Here is a 22106-nt window from a genome sequence, read left to right on the forward strand (position 1 = left end):
TTTTTTATTATTATTATTATAATTTTTTTTAATTTACCTTCTTTTTTAATAGTTTTACTTTGCTACCGATAGCCACACAGGACCAAAAGTGCGTTCTGACTGCCACTTGTGTTTGTCTGTCCCTTTATTTTTTATTATTTTAGTTTATTATTTTAGTTTATTTACCTTCTTTTTTAATAGTTTTAGTTTGTTACTAGGGTTGCAAAGGGGTGGAAAATTTCCGGTAAATTTCCAGAAACTTTCCAAAAATCCCTGAAATATTACAAAAAATCCTGGAAAGTTTCCAAAATTTCTGGATTTTCCACCTTTTTGCAAACCTATTTGTTACCGATAGCCACCCTGGACCGTAAGTGCGTTCTGACTGCCGCTTGTGTTTGTCTGTCCGCAGGTGGGATGTCGTGAATCTGTCGGGTGACTCTGGTGCCGATGGGAGCTGCTGCAGCATCATGAGCTGCCATGATGCCGGAGGGCGCCGGCGTTCCGAGGACTCTGAGTTCACGTTGCGCGTGTATCCCGGCGCTCTGTCTGAGGGCACCATCTACTGCCCCGTCTCGGCGCGGAAGGTGACATCGGCGGCGGAGGTCATCGAGCGCGTCATCGAGCGGCTGCAGCTGGACCGCGCACGCCTCTACGTGCTTGCCGAGGTCAAGGAGTTCGGCGGCGAGGAATGGATCTTGAACCCCTGCGACTGTCCCGTGCAGCGCATGATGCTGTGGCCGCGCATGGCGCTGGAGAACCGTCTGGCCGGAGAGGATTACCGCTTTCTGCTGCGCGAGAAGGATCTGGACGGATCCATCCGCTACGGAAACCTGCAGATGTGGCTTCGTGTAACTGAGGAGCGGCGACGGATGGTGGAGCGCGGACTCCTCCCGCAGCCTCCGTACGTCGACGATCTCTGCGCGCTGCCCGATCTAAACGAGCGGACTTTGCTGGAGAACTTGCGCGGACGCTTTCGGCAGGAGAAAATTTACACGTACGTCGGCGGGATCCTGATCGTCGTCAACCCCTTCAAGTTCCTGCCCATCTATAACCCCAAATACGTTAAGGCAAGACACTGCAGGCAAAAACACAGTTTTATTTTTTTATTAGGGCTGGGAGTCCAGAGATGGGTAGTATTTCAAAAACATGTATTTGAAATACAAAATACTACTTTGTATTTAAAGCTGCAGTCCGTAACTTTTTTTGGTTAAAAATGATCCGAAATCAATATTTGAGCAAGTAAATAACCAGCCAGTGTTCAAAACTATCGCCTTACTTTAGCCCGATTCACAACGGTTAGCTTATAATAATGTTTTCTAATTTGAGTGGTACGGGTAGGTTTTCGTGGGAAATTCGAGCATGCTGGAATTATATTCCAGTTTTAAATGTGCTTCTGATGACAGATAGCCTGGGATTACACAAGATTTGTATTTTAAAGATAACCAGTTCGAAGGGAGCATAATTTGCTTTTTTGGGTTAAAAGAATTTCTTAATATGAAATTTGAATGGTATGACAATTAGAGATTAGACTGTGCAGAAATTGAAATATACACGCTAATACACACTATATTCACATAGTCACGCAATGCAGATGTTGTTAACATTAACAATTTGAGTATAACAATAATAATAATTTGCACAGTTTGATGTGATATGAGCTAATTTAGATGAAATCACGATTGGTAGCGCGATTTATTGTAATGCTTTTTTCCTCAGTTGGTCAGAACAAACGTGGCAGACTTGTTACTTACTTGTTCAGATGACAATATCTGGTGAAAATTCTTATTTGCTTGTTCAGATGACAATATCTGGTGAAAATGCTTATTTGAGTCATATATTCCAAGACGTAGGCTAGAATCTGTGAGTGCAAAGTACAATATCCACACCGGTGCGGTGACTGACTGCCACACATACTCTTCAGAACATTAGATGCATCCGCGCTGGAGCCGAGCCGCTGCACAACCCACGCAAGGAAGATAATTCCACACACAGCTGCAATTGCAGGTTTTCAAACAGAGATGGCGACAAAGAGGCAAAACTTACGGACTGCCGCTTTAAATACCTTTGGAAAACAAATCAAATGTATTTTGCATTTAAATACATTTAATCTTAGTATTTTTGAATTTTCAAATACATAAGGTACACTCTTAAAAATAAAGGTGCTTAAAAGGTTCTTCACAGCGATGCCATAGAAGACCCATTTTTGGTTCCACAAAGAACCATTCAGTCAAAGGTCCTTTAAAGAACCATCTCTTTCTTACCTTTTTATAATCTGAAGAACCTTCTTTCGCCACAAAGAAGTTCTTCACAGCGATGCCATAGAAGAACCATTTTTGGTTCCACAAAGAACCATTCAGTCAAAGGTCCTTTAAAGAACCATCTCTTTCTTACCTTTTTATAATCTGAAGAACCTTCTCTCGCCACAAAGAAGCTTTTGTGAAGCAGAAAGGTTCTTCAGATATTAAAGGTTCTTTATGGAACCATTTAGACAAAAAGGTTATTTTATGGCATCGTGAAGCATCAACAATACATGTATTTGAAATGCTATTTTGTATTTTGTGTTTAAATACCTTTGGGAAAAGTCACATGTATTTTGTATTTAAATACATTTAATCTTAGTATTTTTGTATTTAGTATTTTTGTATACTATTTTTGTATACTTGTAGTCTAATAAAGAGGTTGATTGGCAAAAAGTATTTTGAAAATACAAAAATACTAAGATTAAATGTCTTTAAATACAAAATACTAAATAGTATTTTAGTAATCGATGCATCGCGATTCGTGGATCGATCCTGAGATTATCGGAATGCATCGCGATTCTCTCTGGAATCGATTCTGAGCTTAGTTTTTAACAGCAGATGGCGCTGCATGCTTTAGAAACGGCCGTACTCTGCTCGCTTCCAGCTCCTTACACACGCACCATTTGAACCTAAAATAATCATTCATACAGTTTGAAAAGGTTGAAGCGAATTACAAGGGTCTTCATAGTAGGCTGTTTACATTAATCTCACGTCATAAAAGCCAAGGTGCAAGTACATTTAACCACTTACATGAGTCAGCCGAACGCTCTTCTTTGTGAGCATTTGAGTGTGTGGTTAAAATCTAGCCTAGAGCGCCATCTGCTGTTAAAAACTAAGCTCAGAATCGATTCCAGAGAGAATCACGATGCATTCCGATAATCTCAGAATCGATCCACGAATCGCGATGCATCGATTTATTGTCCCAGCCCTATTTTTCATGCACTTGTCAGTTTTGAGATTTTGGGCTTTTTGGTTTTTCAGATTAGTGGAAAGAAAACATCTAAAATACACTTTTAAGTGTTTCTTTTATAGCACTTTATCTATTTTCGTCTGTAGATTGCAGTTACAATATACATATCTTTAAAGGCCGTTTTCTCAAAATGAGATTTTTTTTCCTTTACTGAGCCAAAAATCTCCACTTCAGTAGCACTTACATACTTTACAATAAAACTTTACAGTTTTATTACAATCTATATTCTGAAGGTTTTTACAGGGGGCTTGTTCATATGTGACCCTGCAGCACAAAAGCAGTCTTAAGTCGCTGTAGCAAACAATACATTGTAAGGGTCAAAATTATACATTATTCTTTTATGCCAAAAATCATTAGGATATTAAGTAAAGATTATGTTCCATGAAGATATTTTGTAAATGTCCTACCGTAAATATATCAAAACTTAATTTTTGATTAGTAATATGCATTGCTAAGAACTTCATTTGGACAACTTTAAAGATGATTTTCTCAATATTTAGATTTTTTTGCTCCCTCAGATTCCAGATTTTCAAATAGTTGTATCTCGGCCAAATATTGTCCGATCCTAACAAACTATACATCAATGGGAAAAAAATTGACCCTTATGACTGGTTTTGTGGTCCAGGGTCACATATACAGTATAATTTGCCTGGTTTTATACAACATTTTATTCTTAAAAAAAAATTGCAAAAAGTATTTTTTTCTGGCTGTTGTCAATATTTTCTGATTTATGAAGTGAATAAAAGAGATATTCAAAATCCCCTCTGTAAAAACATTTGAGTCTAATATGTCAGCAAAGTCAAACAAGAATTTTGAGCCTGGCTTTATCCAATGTAGAGATTTTTGTTCTAGAAATTTATGCAAATTAGCACATATTTAATAAGATAATGCCTCCTTTGCATATTTAAACATAACATTTCAGAAAACATGTAATACAAAAGATGTTTATAATTCTTAATGTAATCAATCAACTGTGTAAGTATGGCGATATTTATTAGTTAATTTTTTTCCATATTCACCTGGGGTGTCTCGCCTTTAGATGTACGATAAGCAGCGGCTGGGGAAGCTGGAGCCGCACATTTACGCGGTGGCTGACGTGGCGTATCACGCCATGCTGCAGAGGAGGAGGAACCAGTGCATCGTGATCTCGGGAGAGAGCGGATCAGGAAAGACGCAGAGCACCAACTTCCTCATCCACCACCTGACGGCGCTCAGCCAGAAGGGCTTCGCCAGCGGCGTGGAGCAGATCATCCTCGGGGCCGGACCTGTGCTGGAGGTGAGGATGGGCTTTAGTGCTGATAAAGCGTGTTTCGGTGCCTCGTTTTGCTGCTGTGATCCGTGAATGCTGGTTTTGCTGTCTTTGTGTATTAATTAAAGTAGGGCTGTGCGATATATATCGTCTGCGATAATATCGTAATTGTTGTTTTAACGATGTGCGATTTGACATTATCGAGTATTTTGCAAAAACCAAACAAAACAAAACACCTACAGAGAGCACGCTTTACGTGAAGTCTAGAGTAGTGTGCATATGCGTTTAGAGTGTGTTCTTTCACTGCAAGATTCAGTCTATTAAAAAATATTTACAATGATCACAAATTCAAGACTTGGGGGCAGAAAATGTATATATTTATACCACTTCATATAGTTAATCAATTTCACACGAAGAATGCCGTTTTTTCTCCAAAAATTACTGTGATTACAAATGTGATATTGATTTTAATTAATAAAATCAAAGAAGTTAATTAAGAGACTTAAGGCCTGTTCACACCAAGCACGATAACTATAAAGATAACGATAAAGATATAGTTCTAAAAATCATTCTCAATATTAAAGAATAGCAGAGTTCACACCACAACTATAACGATAAAGGCACAGAGAAACGATATCGTTGTAATCACTTTCAGAACGATTTTTTTTCCAGCTGATGAATGATAAAAACACTGACAGCCAATCAGAATCAATCCTGCTGTGACGAGCTCAAGAGTTTAAAGCGGCAGATGCGCGTGTGCTTAGAATAAACAGACGATATCGTTCGCTGGTGTGGACGCTAATATCGTTATCTTTATAGTTATCTTTATAGTGACGGGGCTTTACACCGTATTGCCTGTTTTTGCTCTATTTCGGCAATAAAAATAATTCCAAACACAGCCACAGCGCTGTTTCGCGTCTCTAAGCAACATGACGGTGTTTCGTTCCTGAATGAATCATCCGTTTGAATGATTCGGTTCAATTGCAATAACTCACTTATTAACAGTGACCTGCTGCCACCTGCTGGGGGGTTTAAAGTATCTTTTTATTATTTAAATAATTTCAAATATCAGTATTCAACGTTTTTTGTTTAATATATCAAAACATTATTTATGCATTTGTAATTGCAATTTGGTTAAATGCATTCATGTCCTGCACTAAACAGTGTGTAAATGCATCTAAATGCCACTTCAGACGCAGCTTCTGTGTTTCCTCTGCATTGCAAATATGAATTTTATTGATACTGATTTAACTTGCCTGGTAACAGCTCAGATGTCTTATTATTCTAATTCCCTGATTAAATGTAAGAATTTGATTCAAAAGATAATGCACACTTTTAGAAAAATGGCTTTATAAAGGTAAAAATGCCCATAAAAGTTAAAAATCAATTTAATCTTATTGGAAAATATTATATGCAGGCTGTGTGCATTTTACTGTGGACTGACTGTTTTGAAACTTATATGGTAGTTACATAGCCCCTAGACCTCAGTTATCATGAAAAAAGCCAGGAAATTTCAGTTTTGACAATATGGGACCTTTAAGACATCAGCACAATAACACACTCAGCAAAATATCAGCTAATTATCATTATCAGTAAAATCCCAGAAAATATCGAGATATTATTTTTTGTCAATATCGCACACCCCTAACTTGGAGTAGGGTGCTATGATTTCCACGATGCGGAAAACGCGGACGGAATCGCGGAATCCAGTCATAAAAATGGAATTTACTGTATAATGTGGAATTTCACAGAATTTGTCAAAGTTTGGATGCATTAATCAAAAGTAGGTCAGTTAACTTCAATCAAATCGCGATATGGACCAGTATCTGTAAATATTATAAATATTATAAATTATAAATATTAAGCAGCAAAAAGACGTTAAATAAGAATCCTCCATGTTCTGTGTCTGTGTGACTGAATGGCGCAGATGCACGGTTTTGTTTACTGCACACATACTGACGCTAGCGGTGATTTCAGCATCTGCCGTCTCGCTAAATGAGGACACAAATTCTACCTTTATTTATTTAGCGCTTTTTAACAATACAGATTGTGTCAAAGCAGCTTTACAGTATCAAATAGGAAAATAGTGTGTCAATAATGCAAATGAACAACATCTCAGAACAGCTCTGAGAGTCACTTCCTGAGCATTTTACCGTTTCGTTTGAGAAAAACTGTCATATCATATACACACAGAAGTGTAAAGGTATCCACGGCAACCCATCAAAATAAAAGTTCGGTTTAACTTGAATAAATTGTGTCAGAAATATATTATTGTGCAGTAAAAATGAATGTAATACTACTACTACTAAATTATTAAAACATAATTTTTTAAGGCGTAATTACACAATATTTCTCCCATGTTTTAATTTTCATACTAAACCCCCTTTGTTTTTTCAAAAATAAAGTTGTTGTTTCTTTTCATTTGATTAAAAGATAAATTAAATTACTGTTTTATGCCTTCATTTGATAACCTGGAGGTAAGAACGGGCTGTAATGCTGAGAAAGCAGGTTTCCGCGCCTCGTTTAGTTGCTGTGATCCGTGAATGATGGTTTTGCTGTCTTTGTGTGTTACTTATATACAGAATAGATCGGAATAGTGGATTGGAGTGGAATGAGTGAGATTAAGTACCTGTCCGAGCTGCAGAAATACTGAATCTAGAGCTACTTTTTGATTTGGAATTTGGCTGGTTGATAATATGGTGGTCATGTTATTGTGCCAAGTGCATTCAAAAAATGAAGTAAAATTTGATTTTTATATATAATTGGTACATAAAAACCAAAATGTCATTCTTCTTGCTCTCATTATGACACTTTATCACTGAGAAAACTGACACTAGCGCACTATTCAGCCCACAAATCTGAATGAACGTCACAGAGCTGAAGTTTGGGCCTAAAAGTATCTGACAAGCTTCTCTTTTGGACATGAAGCGATGGGTTGTTTAGACGAACTGCTGTATTTTGTGCGCAGTGTTCCTCGCTCAAGTGTGTTTGCACCAAATGCAGGAGCTCAGATCCTGCTGTTTGGACGACATAAATAAGAGTGAAAACCGCAGAAAATATGCTGTGTTTATGCGGCAAGTCGCTTTAAACACAGAAATAGAAACACTGGCTCTTCGTACAGTTATGACAAGTTTTTCTGCACGCAGATGGGAACGCCTTTGTTTGTGTTTGTGATGTGTGTGTGTGTGTGTGTGTGTGTGTATGTGTGCTTTAACACATACCAGACGGACGTTGTAACTCGGATTCTTCTTGACTTGCCAAAAGCGGACTGTATTTGTCGGACACGCATGTCAATGATCTCAGATTTAACACGGATACGGTGTGTGTCGCTCACACACAGTATATACTTGTTATAGTATAATATATATGCATTATAGTGTATTAGTGTATGTAATAAGCAACAAGCTTTGTATCAGTGTTATTTTAGAAGTGTTTATATACTATTATACTGCGAAATGCATGCATTTTAGGTTTTATAAATAATTTGAATTTGTTTTAAATTTTAATAATTACATTCATTTTTTTCAATTTTCATATTTATTTCCCATAAATTCAGTTAGTTACCGGTGCAATTTTCCCTTTTTTCATTCAAAGTTTTTCAACTAATATTCAATTTTAGTTTAATTTTTAGTAATTTAGTTTTTTTTAAACATTACTAAGTAGGTTTCATTTATTTCAGCTTTAGTTTCAATTTAAACTTGTTTCATTTTGTTGCCAAGGCATTTAAAGTTTTTTTTTTTTTTTGTATTATTACGGTTTATAGTTAAGTCTTTCATCTTACATTTATATTTTATTTTAGCTTTATTTCAATTAGGAATCACTTTTTAATGTTAGTACTTTAAGTACTTTTTTGTACTTTTTGTAGTATTTTTTTATAATACTGTTTAAGTTTAATTTACTTCAGTTTCAGTATTTATTTACAGCTAGTAATTGTACTACATCAACTCAAACATAGATTTGCCAAGGCAATATTTCTAATTTTGATTTAAAGTTTTTCCATCTAATATTTATGTTATTTTGTTTTGTTTTTCAATTAAGTAAAATGTTTCAGTAGTTTCAGTTGACGATAATAACCCTGCTTTGTATGAGTGATTTGAACAGCCAGTTCAGAATCTGATTTTGCAGAAGTAACACTGGCACTGTGGCGGGAAACAGGGTTACCGTGGTAACCTTAACTATGACTTCTGCTTCTGCAGGAACTAAACAGCAGCATGATGTCATTGTTCATTACGCTGACTAGAGTTAGTGTTCATGTTTGATGTTGTTGAATCTGACGCTCCTGACGGCTGAGGTTCAAACGCACTGACATTTCACTCATGAGAGGAGACACACACACACACTCTCTCTCACACACTCACACACACTGTACAGTCCACTTTAGTTTAGATTAACGTGCAATCACATTACAGGGCATGTTAGTCATCCTGTGAGCAAACTAGCTTTAGTAACTCATGACTAAACACACACACACACACACACACACACACTCACACATTAGTTCATTGTCATTAGTGATATTTCTCTTTCAGATCAACTGCTGTCATGGTGGAGCAACATTTGGAAGAGAACTTTTCTGAGCGCGTTAGTTAGTTAAACTGTTTGGATTTGATTGACATTTGAAGGAAATACTCGTGGAAAATCTTTACAACAGGACTGCATGCAAGTGACTAAGCTTTTGCATCAGCATTTGTGTATTAAAATAAGTAAATTAATAAAACTAAATTTGATTACAATACATAATTAGAATTAGATTTAAATAAACAAATAGATTAAAATTACTGTAGTAAAAAGTACTACAGCGAGTAAAAAAAAAAGCTTCTATCTAAATGAGGACGTATCATAAACTCTGTATAATGAGAATAACTCAATCTACAGCCAATCAAAACCAAACATTTTCTTTCTGAATCGTTTCTATCTTTCAGTTTGTCTCCTAAAAGCAGCAAACTGAGCACAGCGTCGATGACATCATCAGCCGCGCTGCATCATGTGACGCAGCGGATTACATTCAAGCGATCGTTAGTTTCCATTAGAGACATTAATGATGCTGAGATCAGCCGTTCGATCAGCTTTTACTGGAATGTTGTGATTCATCGTCTGAGGAACAGTGTGTTAGAATGATTCTTTAAAAGAATCGCTTCAAAAGAGTCATTCTGAATCGGACCGCGCTGCTTTAGCAGTATTATTTAGTGTTTCTTTCTCATTGTGTTGGTTTTATAATGCAGACTTGTGTAAAATAAGATTAGTTTTGGCTTGCGATGCTTCAGTCTGTCTGTCGTTATGCAGTGTGCGTGAATGTTGTCGACTCAGCAGGTTTGATCACACGTGTGGCTGAAGCAAACCGCAAGACTGAAGTCAGACAGACGCTGAAGATTGTACAATTCTTGCACAACGCAGCCAGCTAAAGCTGCAGAACTACAGTAAAGCGGGTTCAGTTGTGTATGTGTGTTTTCATGTGTAAATGTCGTGGTAAACAACATGCATTTTTGGATAGGGTCAGATAACGGTTGATTTTGAGGGAATGTGTGTGGTATCTATCAGCCTTCAGAGACGAGTGCTTGATGTTTATACATTTCAGTCTCATGCAGAATGCCATTTTTCCATTAAAAGTACCGTGATGTAACATGGAAATATAGTTGTTGTTTTTTATATACCATGGAGTGGCATGTAAACACTGTAGTATACAAGTATACAATCATTCTCTACCATTACTTTTTGTCTGCAAATGTTAGAGAATATTTGAGAGGGATTTTTATTTTTGTATTTATTTTCCTTACATTATTATCATTATTCCTTAATATTATTATTATTATATTATTATTATAAAAATATATATCAAGCATTTGAGAACTGCTTAACTAGTTTAGATTTTTTTTTGTTTCAAATTATACTTTTGTAATATTTCAATATACTAATATTATTAAAATATTATAATATATAATACTATGACACAATATTAGAATATGTGAATAATATAATATTTTAATATTTAAAAATCTAATTTATCTAATATATTTGTCTAATAATTTATATAATTTATGTATTTGTATTTAAATTTTATTATATTTTATTAATAATAGTATATTATTGAAATATAATAATTTTACATTTATATTGTGATGTTTGAGAATATTTGAATGATATTTTACTGTATATTATAATTTAATATCTTTTTTTATAAATTTTTGTGATCAGTGGTGTATTCTGGATTCTGGAGTGAGTCTGAGGGTCTTGTGGGATGGTAATCACTGGAGTCTCTGTCAGCTGATGTCTTTGTCTCTTTTCTTCGTGTGGTTTGTGTCTGTTTGGACCCCGTGGTCTCTGGGGCCAGCTGATGGTTTTAATACAGACGTCTCCCAGTGAACAGGGCACTCAGGGGCCGTCCTGTCTTTGGCTCCTGAGGTATACGCTTCTCTCTAGGTAACCTATGGAGAGACATCTAACTAGTTATATATTGCTAAATGAGGATCTGCCTCTACTGTCTGGAACTGGTTTGTTCAGGGCTGTACAGTGCACAAAAATGAATAAATGTACTACAGTAGCACAGTTCTGCATGTGTATGAGCCTGTTTACAAACCTGTTGTCCAACAAAGATATCATTTATTGAGATGCGTTTTCTCCAAAATAACTTAATAACATAGTCGAGTGTTTGAAATAACTTTTTGTGATCAGACATGGTGTCATATCACAGAATGAGGCAGAAATCATACTATTTTATAGTATTATATAAAGTGATAAAGGCTATGTCAATTAGCATTGCATTATAAATATATTTTATCCTCGTAAAAATACCCAAGATTGCTTGAAGAACACAAGATAAACCAAATATTGTCGCAATCGTATGTTTATTGTCTTCAAGTTTCATCAATCAAAATTTCTCTATCTACAGCGATAACTGGATACCTTTGTCCATATTAGGGATTTCCTGGAGCGTCATCAGTGCTATTACTTCTACCATGCATGTGGAGTTTCTGCGCAAGGGCGCCCTCCGGCTTCCAGTATGAATTAAACAGTCATTACATTACGTGTGTACTCAGTTAATGCTCACTCAGTCAAAACACACTTTTCCTAAAAAAATAGGAAAGATAATACCTTTCTCTAAAGAAACAGGATTTTTTTCTTGTCTCTTAGTGGATGCATAAGATTCCCTGAATTATCGTCATTGATATCGTTATTGCAATAAATACCAGAAATTATCGTGATATATTTTTAAGCCCATATCGCCCATCCCTACTCGCAGCACCTTAGAAACTACACAGCAATGCACTATAAAACCACTCGGAGCCCCTCAGCAACGCGTGTCGCTGTAATTGTGACGTCGACTCTCATATAATTAGTGTTTTCTTGTTGGAGAACATCAGATCTGACTGAACCTGAACACTGTAATCTTGTGTTAGATTAGACGCGTTCCTCTTCACGCTTCCCTCTCGCTTTCTACAGAACATCTGTTATCTGTATCACACCCACATACAGTCTCTCTCTGTCATCTGAACACGCTGTACTGAGCAGAATCATTATTCCTGTGCTGCTTGGCAGGACGACACTCAATAGCCTTTTATTTCTGTCTGTCTTTTGCTTCGGCCTGAGTCTCACCGGCTGGACCGACAGGAAGCTGAAATCAACAGCACTTCCTGTCTGAGCTCTTGTTCCCATGGTTTGATCTCAGAAAAATCACGGATCAAAATATCTTTTCAGTACATAGTAGTTAATGACACAGCATTTGCAACTTCCAAAACATTATTATTAATATTAGCTTTTCATATTCTTATTTTTACATTTTATTTATTTTTATACTTGTTACTTGTTACATATTTTAATATATATTTTTTTATATTTATCTTTATTTGTTTATTATGTATATATTTTCATTTGAATACTTTTAAGTGGTTACATTACTTTTTATATTCTTATTTTTATATTGATATTTCTTATTGTTATATTTTATTTATTTCTATATTTGTTATAAATATATTTCCATTTTAATGCTTTAAATGAATTTGTATTACTTTTTATATTCTTAATTTAATATTTTATTTATTTTTATACTTGTTACTTTATATTTTTATTTTAGTAATTTAAATGTTTCATATTACTTATATTTATATTTTTAAATTTTATGTATTACACTTTATATTTTTAGTCACTTTTTATATTCATATTTTTATATTTTATTTTATTCTTGAGACTTATATATTTTTATCTTTATTTTTCTATCTTTATCTCTCTCTCATATATATATATATATCAAAATATTATATTTTATATAAAACGTATTATATTATAAATATTTTAGTCACACAATTCATGTTTTTTATGATCATTTATGTCACGTCCTTGTACCCGTTTGTACTCTGTTGAAATCCGCTGTGTGACGGCGACCCTCCAGGCATTGAGCAGAGCTCACAAATGGCTAGTTAAAACCTGACACACATGATGGATGATGGTTTAGAGCCGGTTCTCCTTCTCTATCAGCTCGTGTCAGGTCTGTCTGTCTGTGCAGCTGTTGTGGACTGATGTTTGTGTGTGAACTGAAAACACAGCGACACGCTGCAATCAATCCTGCACACTCCAGCAGTAAAAGTATTCGCAGCACCCGCATGCACACACACGTCATCCCGCTTCACCTGGAATCAGGCCGCTTCATTTGACGAGACCTTCAGGGTCGTGTGGAGTCACAGCGTTTCTGCTTCACGCTCACATGAACCTCAAAGATGCTCACTGTAGCACATACAACATCAGTGCAACCCTACAGACACACTAGCTACTGCATAGCAACCGCCCAAACACCCTAGCAACTGCATAGAAACTGACTAAAGGGTGAAATGCAGCAACGTGAGAGCACAGGTCTCTGTGTTGTCCATTACAGATGTGATTGTAGGATATTCATGTATAATCATCAGCTGGTTCTATTCTGCAACACCCAGAACACAATTTCTGTTGTGTAGTAATTTAAAGTCCATCTAATAATTTGTCTGTCCTGTAGTTTAATTTCTCTGTTTTGCTCAGCTTCCAGGTAACATTTCACCCCAAAATCAAAGGGAATTAAAAATAATCCATTTTGCTTAAAAAAATGAAGCATTTTTATTGTGGTTGTAAAGAAAAAAACACTATTTTTTAATTTATAAAAAACTGTAATGTAGTCATTCAGTTTGCGCTGTAGTTCAGTGTTTGTCATGTATTCCAGAATCTGTCCTGTCATTAAGTTTATGTCCTGTAGTTTAGGTTGAAGATTCTGTCCTGTAGTTTATAATGTGCCCCGTAGTTTACAATCCCCCAGTTTTGAGTCTGTCCTGTAGGTTAGAGTTTGTGCTGTAGTTCAGTGTTTGTCATGTATTCCAGAATCTGTCCCGTCATTCAGTTTATGTCCTGTAGTTTAGGTTGAAGATTCTGTCCTGTAGTTTATAATGTGCCCTGTAGTTCTGTAGTTTAATTTCTCTGTTTTGCTTAGCTTCCAGGTAACATTTCACCCCAAAATCAAAGGGAATTAAAAATAATCCATTTTGCTTTAAAAAATGAAGCATTTTTATTGTGGTTGTAAAGAAAAAAACACTATTTTTTAATTTATAAAAAACTGTAATGTAGTCATTCAGTTTGCGCTGTAGTTCAGTGTTTGTCATGTATTCCAGAATCTGTCCTGTCATTAAGTTTATGTCCTGTAGTTTAGGTTGAAGATTCTGTCCTGTAGTTTATAATGTGCCCCGTAGTTTACAATCCCCCAGTTTTGAGTCTGTCCTGTAGGTTAGAGTTTGTGCTGTAGTTCAGTGTTTGTCATGTATTCCAGAATCTGTCCCGTCATTCAGTTTATGTCCTGTAGTTTAGGTTGAAGATTCTGTCCTGTAGTTTATAATGTGCCCTGTAGTTTACAATCCCCCAGTTTTGAGTCTGTCCTGTAGGTTAGAGTTTGCGCTGTAGTTCAGTGTTTGTCATGTATTCCAGAATCTGTCCTGTCATTCAGTTTATGTCCTGTAGTTTAGGTTGAATATTCTGTCCTGTAGTTTACAATGTGCCCTGTAGTTTACAATCCCTCAGTTTTGAGTCTGTCCTGTAGGTTAGAGTTTGTGCTGTAGTTCAGTGTTTGTCATGCAGTTCAGAATGTGACCTGTCATTCAGTTTATGTCCTGTTGTTTAGGCCGAAGATTCTGTCCTGTAGTTTACAATCTGTCCTGTAGTTTGCAATCCCTCAGTTTTGAGTGTGTCCTGTAGGTTAGAGTTTGTGCTGTAGTTCAGGGTTTGTCATGTAGTTCAGAATCTGACCTGTCATTCAGTTTATGTCCTGTAGTTTAAGTTGAAGATTCTGTCCTGTAGTTTACAATCTCTCAGTTTTGAGTCTATCCTCTAGGTAAGAGTTTGTGATGAAGTTCAGTGTTTGTCATGTAGTTCAGAATCTGACCTGTCATTCTAATACTAGTTCTAATGTGTTCAGGATGATGTGATGGTGATATAAAATAATCTGAAAATATCTCTGACATGTCATCTCTCTCTCTCTCTCTCTCTCTCTCTCTCCTCTTTGTTGTCCGTCTCGAGGGAGTCTTGAGTGTGCGATTGAGTTTCATCTGCAGAGCAGCACAAATGCGATCAGAATTTTAGATGATCTTACAAATTGCTGCGATTGTATGTCATTGTCATCATTTAACCACATCTGCAGTGAACTGACGCACACGCACACACGCAGACATAATTTGGTTAGATCTGTAATAAAGATTTCTGTGTGTGTTTAGCTCCTCTAACAAATACTCCCTTAATGGATGTTGATTGTATGTTGAACTTATGAAAACATTATGCACTTTATTAAATTTCTTTGTTTAGCTTCTTTCTATGGTTCTTTCTTAGACTGTGGATATATGTATATCACTTTCTGTTTTTATTTTTAGATTTTTGTCTTTTCATTGCCATATTATTTATCATATTACTTGTTTTAATGTTTGTATAATTTATATACATTTTTGTACATTTTCATATTTTATGTTTTATTTTATTGCTTTTCTTTTTATATATTTTCATTTTTAATGTTTTATGGTGTTAACCAGTAGCGAAATAAGTAGTTAGTTAGCTTTTGTACTTTATATTTTTGTAACTTCTTTTGTTTTTACTTTTTACGTTTATTTTATATGTTTTATGTTACATTTTTTGTTTGTTTTTATATTGAATATTGCTTTTATATTACTTAACTAAAAAAAATTATATAAATGATAAAATAATTTCGTATTTTCTTTTTATATATTTTATCAAAATATTATAACTTTTCTTTTTATCTGTCATCATTTAGGCCGTGTGGGCTACTGGTCTTAACCAGTAGCAGAATAACTAGTTAATTAGTTAGTTGTTAGTTATTTTTTTGTATTTTAAATTTTTGTTACTTTAAAAAAAATAATTTAATGTTTTATATATAATTGATATTACTATGGTTTTGATAAAATAATTTCATATTTTCTTTTTATATATTTTATAAAAATATTATAACTTTTCTTTTTATCTGTCATCATTTAGGCCGTGTGGGCTACTGGTCTTAACCAGTAGCAGAATAACTAGTTAATTAGTTAGTTGTTAGTTATTTTTTTGTATTTTAAATTTTTGTTACTTTAAAAAAAATAATTTAATGTTTTATATATAATTGATATTACTATGGTTTTATTTTTATTTTATTTGTATGTTTTGATATTATGTATTACTCTTTATATTTATTTTATTTAGTTTAATTTAGCAAATACACGTTCAGTCTGTCTTCATTCTGTTAAGACATGCCCACTTTACTCCATCCAATCAAGCCCTTTCATTAAATATCCTGTTTCTCTTGGAAATTCACATTACAGAAGTGAGTGCAAAATGAGCTTTTACTTCTGTAAATCAATCGTTTTCTTTAGGGATAGTGTGGGTTTGTCTGTCATGAGTCATGACTAGCTTTATATAACAGTATTTAATTATAAAACAATAGAAATCGATGCTATATCCTCATTTAGCCTGGTATATCTGTGTGTTTGTGTGTGCAGCAGTTCCGCTCGTAAAGCAGAACAGAATTTGACTTTTCTGAGGCTCTACAGAAGGAGATCTGAACATTTAAATGAAGCCATTGATTATTCATTTAGTCCAAACGAACCTTCAAACTTCTGCTTTAGTCTCTGTCTTCAGTCCGTCGTTAGAAAGTCTGTGTGTTTTTGACATGATTGCACTAGTGTGCTGTCTTACGATGTGCTAGACTCCATATAAAACAAACGTTTTCTGATTATTTCATAATATATATTGTCTTACAGCAGGACTGTTGATGTGAATGGTTAAAAACCCCTGAAGCTGAATCCTCACTGACTGAACGATTACGTTCACTTCACGCTCCAGAACAAACACATATGACACAAATAATGGAGTGATTTCCCATTATTTCTCAATTAGACGTCTCTCTTTAGACGTGTTTTGGGCTGTGATTATTTAGCTGACATGAAACAGATGGGATCGGATGACAAGAGCTGTCAGTCGTGATGGTTTGGCAAACTGCACTTTTTTGGTTTAGTTTCGTAAGCCTGTCCTAATGGTATTTTATTTTATTTTATTTTTTATTGTTATATTTTCATCTATCTTATTTTATTTTGTATTTTTCTATAATCTATATTTATTTTATTTGACTATATGTAATCTCCTAATACATTAAAATAATAATACATCTACATTAAAATATCTAAAATTACCTTTATTTAACTTGAAATGTTGAAAATGTATTAGTATTAGTAGTGAATTGTCCCTAATTTTAATTAATGTTTAGTGATTATATTATATTATATTATATTGTATTGTATTGTATTGTATTGTATTGTATTGTATTGACATGAAGATGGCCATGCATACTATTGGTATGTGAAGGTGTCTGATATTGCATTAGTAAATTTGGTTGCAAAATAAATACAGTTTCATATTTCAAGTTTTTTTGTTTTTTTTGTATACAGAATTGACTGACCTTTGTGTAATTGTAAGGCTTGATGATGTAGTTAATGTCAGTTTTAGCTCAAGGCATTTTAATGCTAAGCCTTTGTGTGTGTATTTGCATATTAGGTGTGTGTGTGTGTGTGTGTGATTACACCTAGTGTTGACCCATATCTGAAGTGTGCAGTGACATCCATCACGACCGCTGTGCATTTAAAAACATGTCCGAATCTACAGCGCTAAAGCAAGCACACATTTAAAACGTTTTAACACATTTAAAGCGTTACATTTACATTGTGTTTATGTTCAATTTGGCTCCCATTTACTATCCTTTTTTCTTTAGAATATTGTGCCATGATGAACTGTGAACAGTACTTTTCTACTTAGTTTATTTATTTTTAATTTCTATTATAATTTATTTTATTTTAATTTTGTTTGTATTTTGTTATATTATTATTATTTTTTTTATTTAAATGTGTAAAATTTTAAGGAATGTATTATTCCAGTTATTATGTATTTAAAATGTAACATTTTATTTAAATATTTTTATATATTTTATATATGATATGATGGTTGATATTTATTATAGTTAGTTAGTTAGTTAGTTTAATGTCCATAATTGCCATTTAATTTGACTGACTCTCGCATTAGAGTTTTTTTTATTCTACGTTATGTTTTGTACACGTGTCTTGCGCTGATCTGAGGCCTGTCTTGTGACGGTCGTCTGATCCCGGATCTTTCTGAAGGTCTGCAGCTGACTGATCTGTGAGGGCTTTTAGAGCGACACTGATCCTCTGCGTTTGTGTCCGCAGGCGCGGGCTGGGAACCTCTCTACAGGATCTTCAGTACTGCGCTATTATTGTTTAATTAGGCAGCTAATGTGATTAGCTTTAGTTGCACTGCCTCGGGATACAAAGTGTTTGAGTATTACAAATGACAGAATAAACATCTCTATAGCATTGCTGAAAAAATGAAAGACAGTTTTAGTTTAACAGAACGTGATATGCTTGGCTTTCAGTGTGTTTGTGAGACTGTGTTAGTGTGTGTTTGTGGATTACAGAAGGAAAGACGAAAAGTGATATTTTGAATATTTTAATGTGTAAATTGTATATTTTGTATAATTGTAAATATTTCAATATTTTTAAAATATTATTTAAATTATTTATTTTACAACTATTACATTTGAGATATTTTAAAAATTATTTAAATATTTTTATTACAATATTTTTTTTATATAATATAATGATAATATAATTTAGCAGTTTTAAAACTGTATTTAAAATATAATTGTATTTTTTATTTTTGTGTATATTTTTTAAGCATTTAGTTAATTTAGTGGTATTTTACATTTTTTAACTTGTATAAATTATATTTTGAAAAAAAAAAATTCAAATACATATCAAAAATTTTATTTAAATACCTTTTAAATATGCATTCATATTTTAAAAATAATTTTAATTAACAAAAAAAATTAGGAAACTGTAGGACTCATGATTTCATGCATCATGCAATCTAAATGGTATTCTAAGGTACTTCAAAGTATACCGTGCTGTACCATTGTCCATAAATAATACAGTAAAGTGTGTTTTTCCTTGGGCTGCTGTCCCAGTCCAGCACTGAATCGCAGGCTGTTATCCGGGTGATCTCCTGACGCCTCCCAGCGGAGCTCCTGAGCTCCCTCTGTAAAAACCTTTAACTCTAATATGTCAACAAAATCAAACAAATATTTTGAGCCTGGCTTAACCCAACGTTCAGATATATGTTCTGGAAATGTGTGCGAATTACTGCATATTTAAATGGATTATGCCTTATTTATGTATTTAAACAACATTTCAGAAACAAATTTGCATTTCTTAATGTAATCAATCAACTGGGGTGTATATATACTCTAAATTATTGCATGATTATGGCCTCTGGTCAGTTTTAACCATGAACAACACAAGTGTGACTCCCAAATGAATAATAGCAGAGGGTTAAGGAATCAGAGATGTGTGACTGAAAGTGTCTGTTAGTCCTTCGTCACATTCTGGTCTGAAGTTATGAGGCGTAAACCATCTGTACATGGTCTACATGCCTCCAGATGAGGCATGAAAAATATTTACAGTACATGTTTTTTTCTACACTATAGTGTTAATGTGTTTATGTTTCTTTGTTTTTTCTCCTCAGGCTTTTGGAAATGCCAAAACGGCCCATAACAATAATTCCAGCCGCTTTGGCAAGTTTATTCAAGTCAACTATCAGGAGAGCGGGACTGTGAGAGGGTGAGATGTGCTTTTTCTGTTTAGTCAGCTGTCCTGTTTGCTGTCTACCTGTGAACACAGCATCATAAATGACTGCTTTATAGTCACTTATGTCAATTATATACTCAATAGTAAATTATTTGTGACCCTGGAGCACAAAACCAGGCATAAGGGTAAATTTTTTTAAATTGAGATTTATACATCATCTCAAATCTGATAAATAAGCTTTCAATTGATGTATGGTTTGTTAGGATAGGACAATATTTGGCTGAGATACAACTATTTGAAAATCTGGAATAAAAGTATTCAGTAACGTAATCCAAGTACCACAATATAAAAGTAATGTAATCTGAGTATTCAATAAAAAATATTTATTGAATACTTCGGGCCAAAAATTGAGTATTCAATAAAAAATATATATATAACAAATAATTTTAGTTTACATTACAACAGTAAAATTACAATGCTAGTATTTATGTCTTAATTTCTACATTTTTGGACATTATACCATTGAGCTTTTTCATATTATACACACACACACACACACACACATATATAATAACATATTTATTTATACAAATGTATTTATTTATATAAATACTGCGATTTTACAATAGCACACCATGGAATTTTAAAGCACTAACAAACACAAAATTTTAGCTAACATGATGATTTCCATGCTAGTCGGTCTCATACCTGCAAATGTTCAAGTTGGTTGAGTAGCCTTTGTTAAAGCAAGAGTCTTCATGCATAGCTTACGCTGTACAACTATGTTAATTCCTTTATCCTCTTTGAAAACAAAATAACTGTGAAATTTTCAGACATGAAAAAGTTTTTCCCAGCATGAAGCATCGTAATTAATTCATCCCGTTTGAGGAGAATAATTGTAGGCAGGTGTTATTTGCGCACGCACCAGCAGGTGGCTCACGTGAGTCAACATGTGTCAACAGAACCAGGAACTAGAGCCCTGCATTTCAGCCCGGACCCGATGGGCCCCGGCTTTTTTACGGCCATAGGGCCGGGCTTCGGGCCAATTTTCACGCCATAGTTCAGACGCGGGCCGGGCCTCGGGCCTGTTTTAGGCTTCTCCTTATTTTTATATTTTAGACATCCATCAATTAGTGATGTGAGTGTGTGTGTGTGTGTGTGTGTGTGTGTGTGTGTGTGAGTGAGTGAGAGAGAGAGAGACAGATAAGCATGTCTGCAGCTCTTAACTGTCTGTCTGCCTTCCAGATAACAAAGAAAGTCCACAGACAGCACTGGGGAAATTACTGTGAGACCGAGCTGGTCAGTATCTGTGTGTGTGTGTGTTCACGTAGAGCTTCTCCCGTTTGCTTTCTTCACGTTTCTTCTGCTGTTGTGTGTCTCCAGCCGCTGCTGTTCTGAGTAAACCATCAAATCTAATTAGCAGCATTTAATCAAGCGCTTGATGGAGACAGAGGGTTTGACTCGATTTGAGACGTCTTGATTCACTCGTGGATGTTGTAGTCTCAGTCAGTCACTCAAATCAACAGCTCCGCTCCAAAACCTAGTGCGCTGCGTACCTAGACAGCATTTCAAGACTTCTTTTGGCCCAAAACAGGGTTATTATAGTTCATAGTAATAATAATAATAATATTAACAATAATAATAATAGTTATTATTATAATATTATCATATTAAAATCACTTAAACTTTTTCTTTATTTGAATTAAATTAAATGTTAACTGAAATAAAATATATTTTATTTCAACTTGTTGCAAAGGCAACATTTCTTGTTTCGTTTAAGTTGAAGTACTAAAATAACTAAAACTAAAATAGTTACTGAAACTTAATATTATTACTAAAACTTCAATATTACTAAAATAAATGTTAATAAATAATGTGTAGACATATTTAAATAACTAATGATAATTGCAAAAACACAGTAAAATTACTAAAGGTTTAAGTAAAATTAAAGTGAAAACAGAAAAAATTCAATTCAAAATATTGACAACAACTATAATGGTATATCATTGACATACTGTATTATCAGGAAAAAAATGTAAAAGTTACAAATTTAAGAAATAAAAAAAATAAAATAAAATAAAATAAAATAAAAACATATTTTTAACATATTTTTTTAACATATTTTACTTCAGCTCATTTCCAAGGCAACATTTCTCATTTTCATTTAGTTTAACTTACTAAAAAAAAATTTAAGTACAAAAAACAAACACAGGAACCAATTCAAAATATCTGATATTGAATTAAATCTGATTCAAAATATTAACAAAAAATGTAATAGTAGATCGAAAATACTAAAAAGATAAGACTAAATCATAAGTACTACATTTAACGAAAGACTTTAAAGTATTGCTCAGAAAACTGTAGAGTCACTCACTTATGAGGTTGCCTATGTAGTCAGCATAGAAGCAGACGGGTTTGGAGCAGAACTAGTGTGTGAGAGGAGAGCTTCAGTCAATCAGTCCATAAAAATCATC

At 34.2% G+C, this 22106-nt stretch overlaps 2 protein-coding genes across 2 annotated transcripts in view; both read left to right on the forward strand.

Annotated features, from left to right (window-relative positions):
• The window catches only part of LOC107737043 (unconventional myosin-IXa-like), a 10072-nt gene extending 9711 nt beyond the window's left edge, over positions 1-361 (forward strand). The window contains exon 3 of the mRNA XM_016548446.1: positions 335-361. Within this exon, the coding sequence (XP_016403932.1) occupies positions 335-361 (27 nt within the window). The remainder of the gene's footprint in view (positions 1-334) is intronic.
• A 28-nt stretch (positions 362-389) lies between these two features.
• The window catches only part of LOC107737044 (unconventional myosin-IXa-like), a 30723-nt gene continuing 9006 nt past the window's right edge, over positions 390-22106 (forward strand). Inside the window, exons 1-4 of the mRNA XM_016548447.1 lie at positions 390-1046; positions 4289-4525; positions 19571-19665; positions 20826-20931. Of these exons, the coding sequence (XP_016403933.1) occupies positions 447-1046; positions 4289-4525; positions 19571-19665; positions 20826-20931 (1038 nt within the window). The 5' untranslated portion in view covers positions 390-446. The remainder of the gene's footprint in view (positions 1047-4288; positions 4526-19570; positions 19666-20825; positions 20932-22106) is intronic.

This window comes from Sinocyclocheilus rhinocerous, unplaced genomic scaffold, assembly GCF_001515625.1.
Source record: "Sinocyclocheilus rhinocerous isolate Xijiao unplaced genomic scaffold, SAMN03320098_v1.1 scaffold3299, whole genome shotgun sequence".
Taxonomy (NCBI): Eukaryota; Metazoa; Chordata; class Actinopteri; order Cypriniformes; family Cyprinidae; genus Sinocyclocheilus; species Sinocyclocheilus rhinocerous.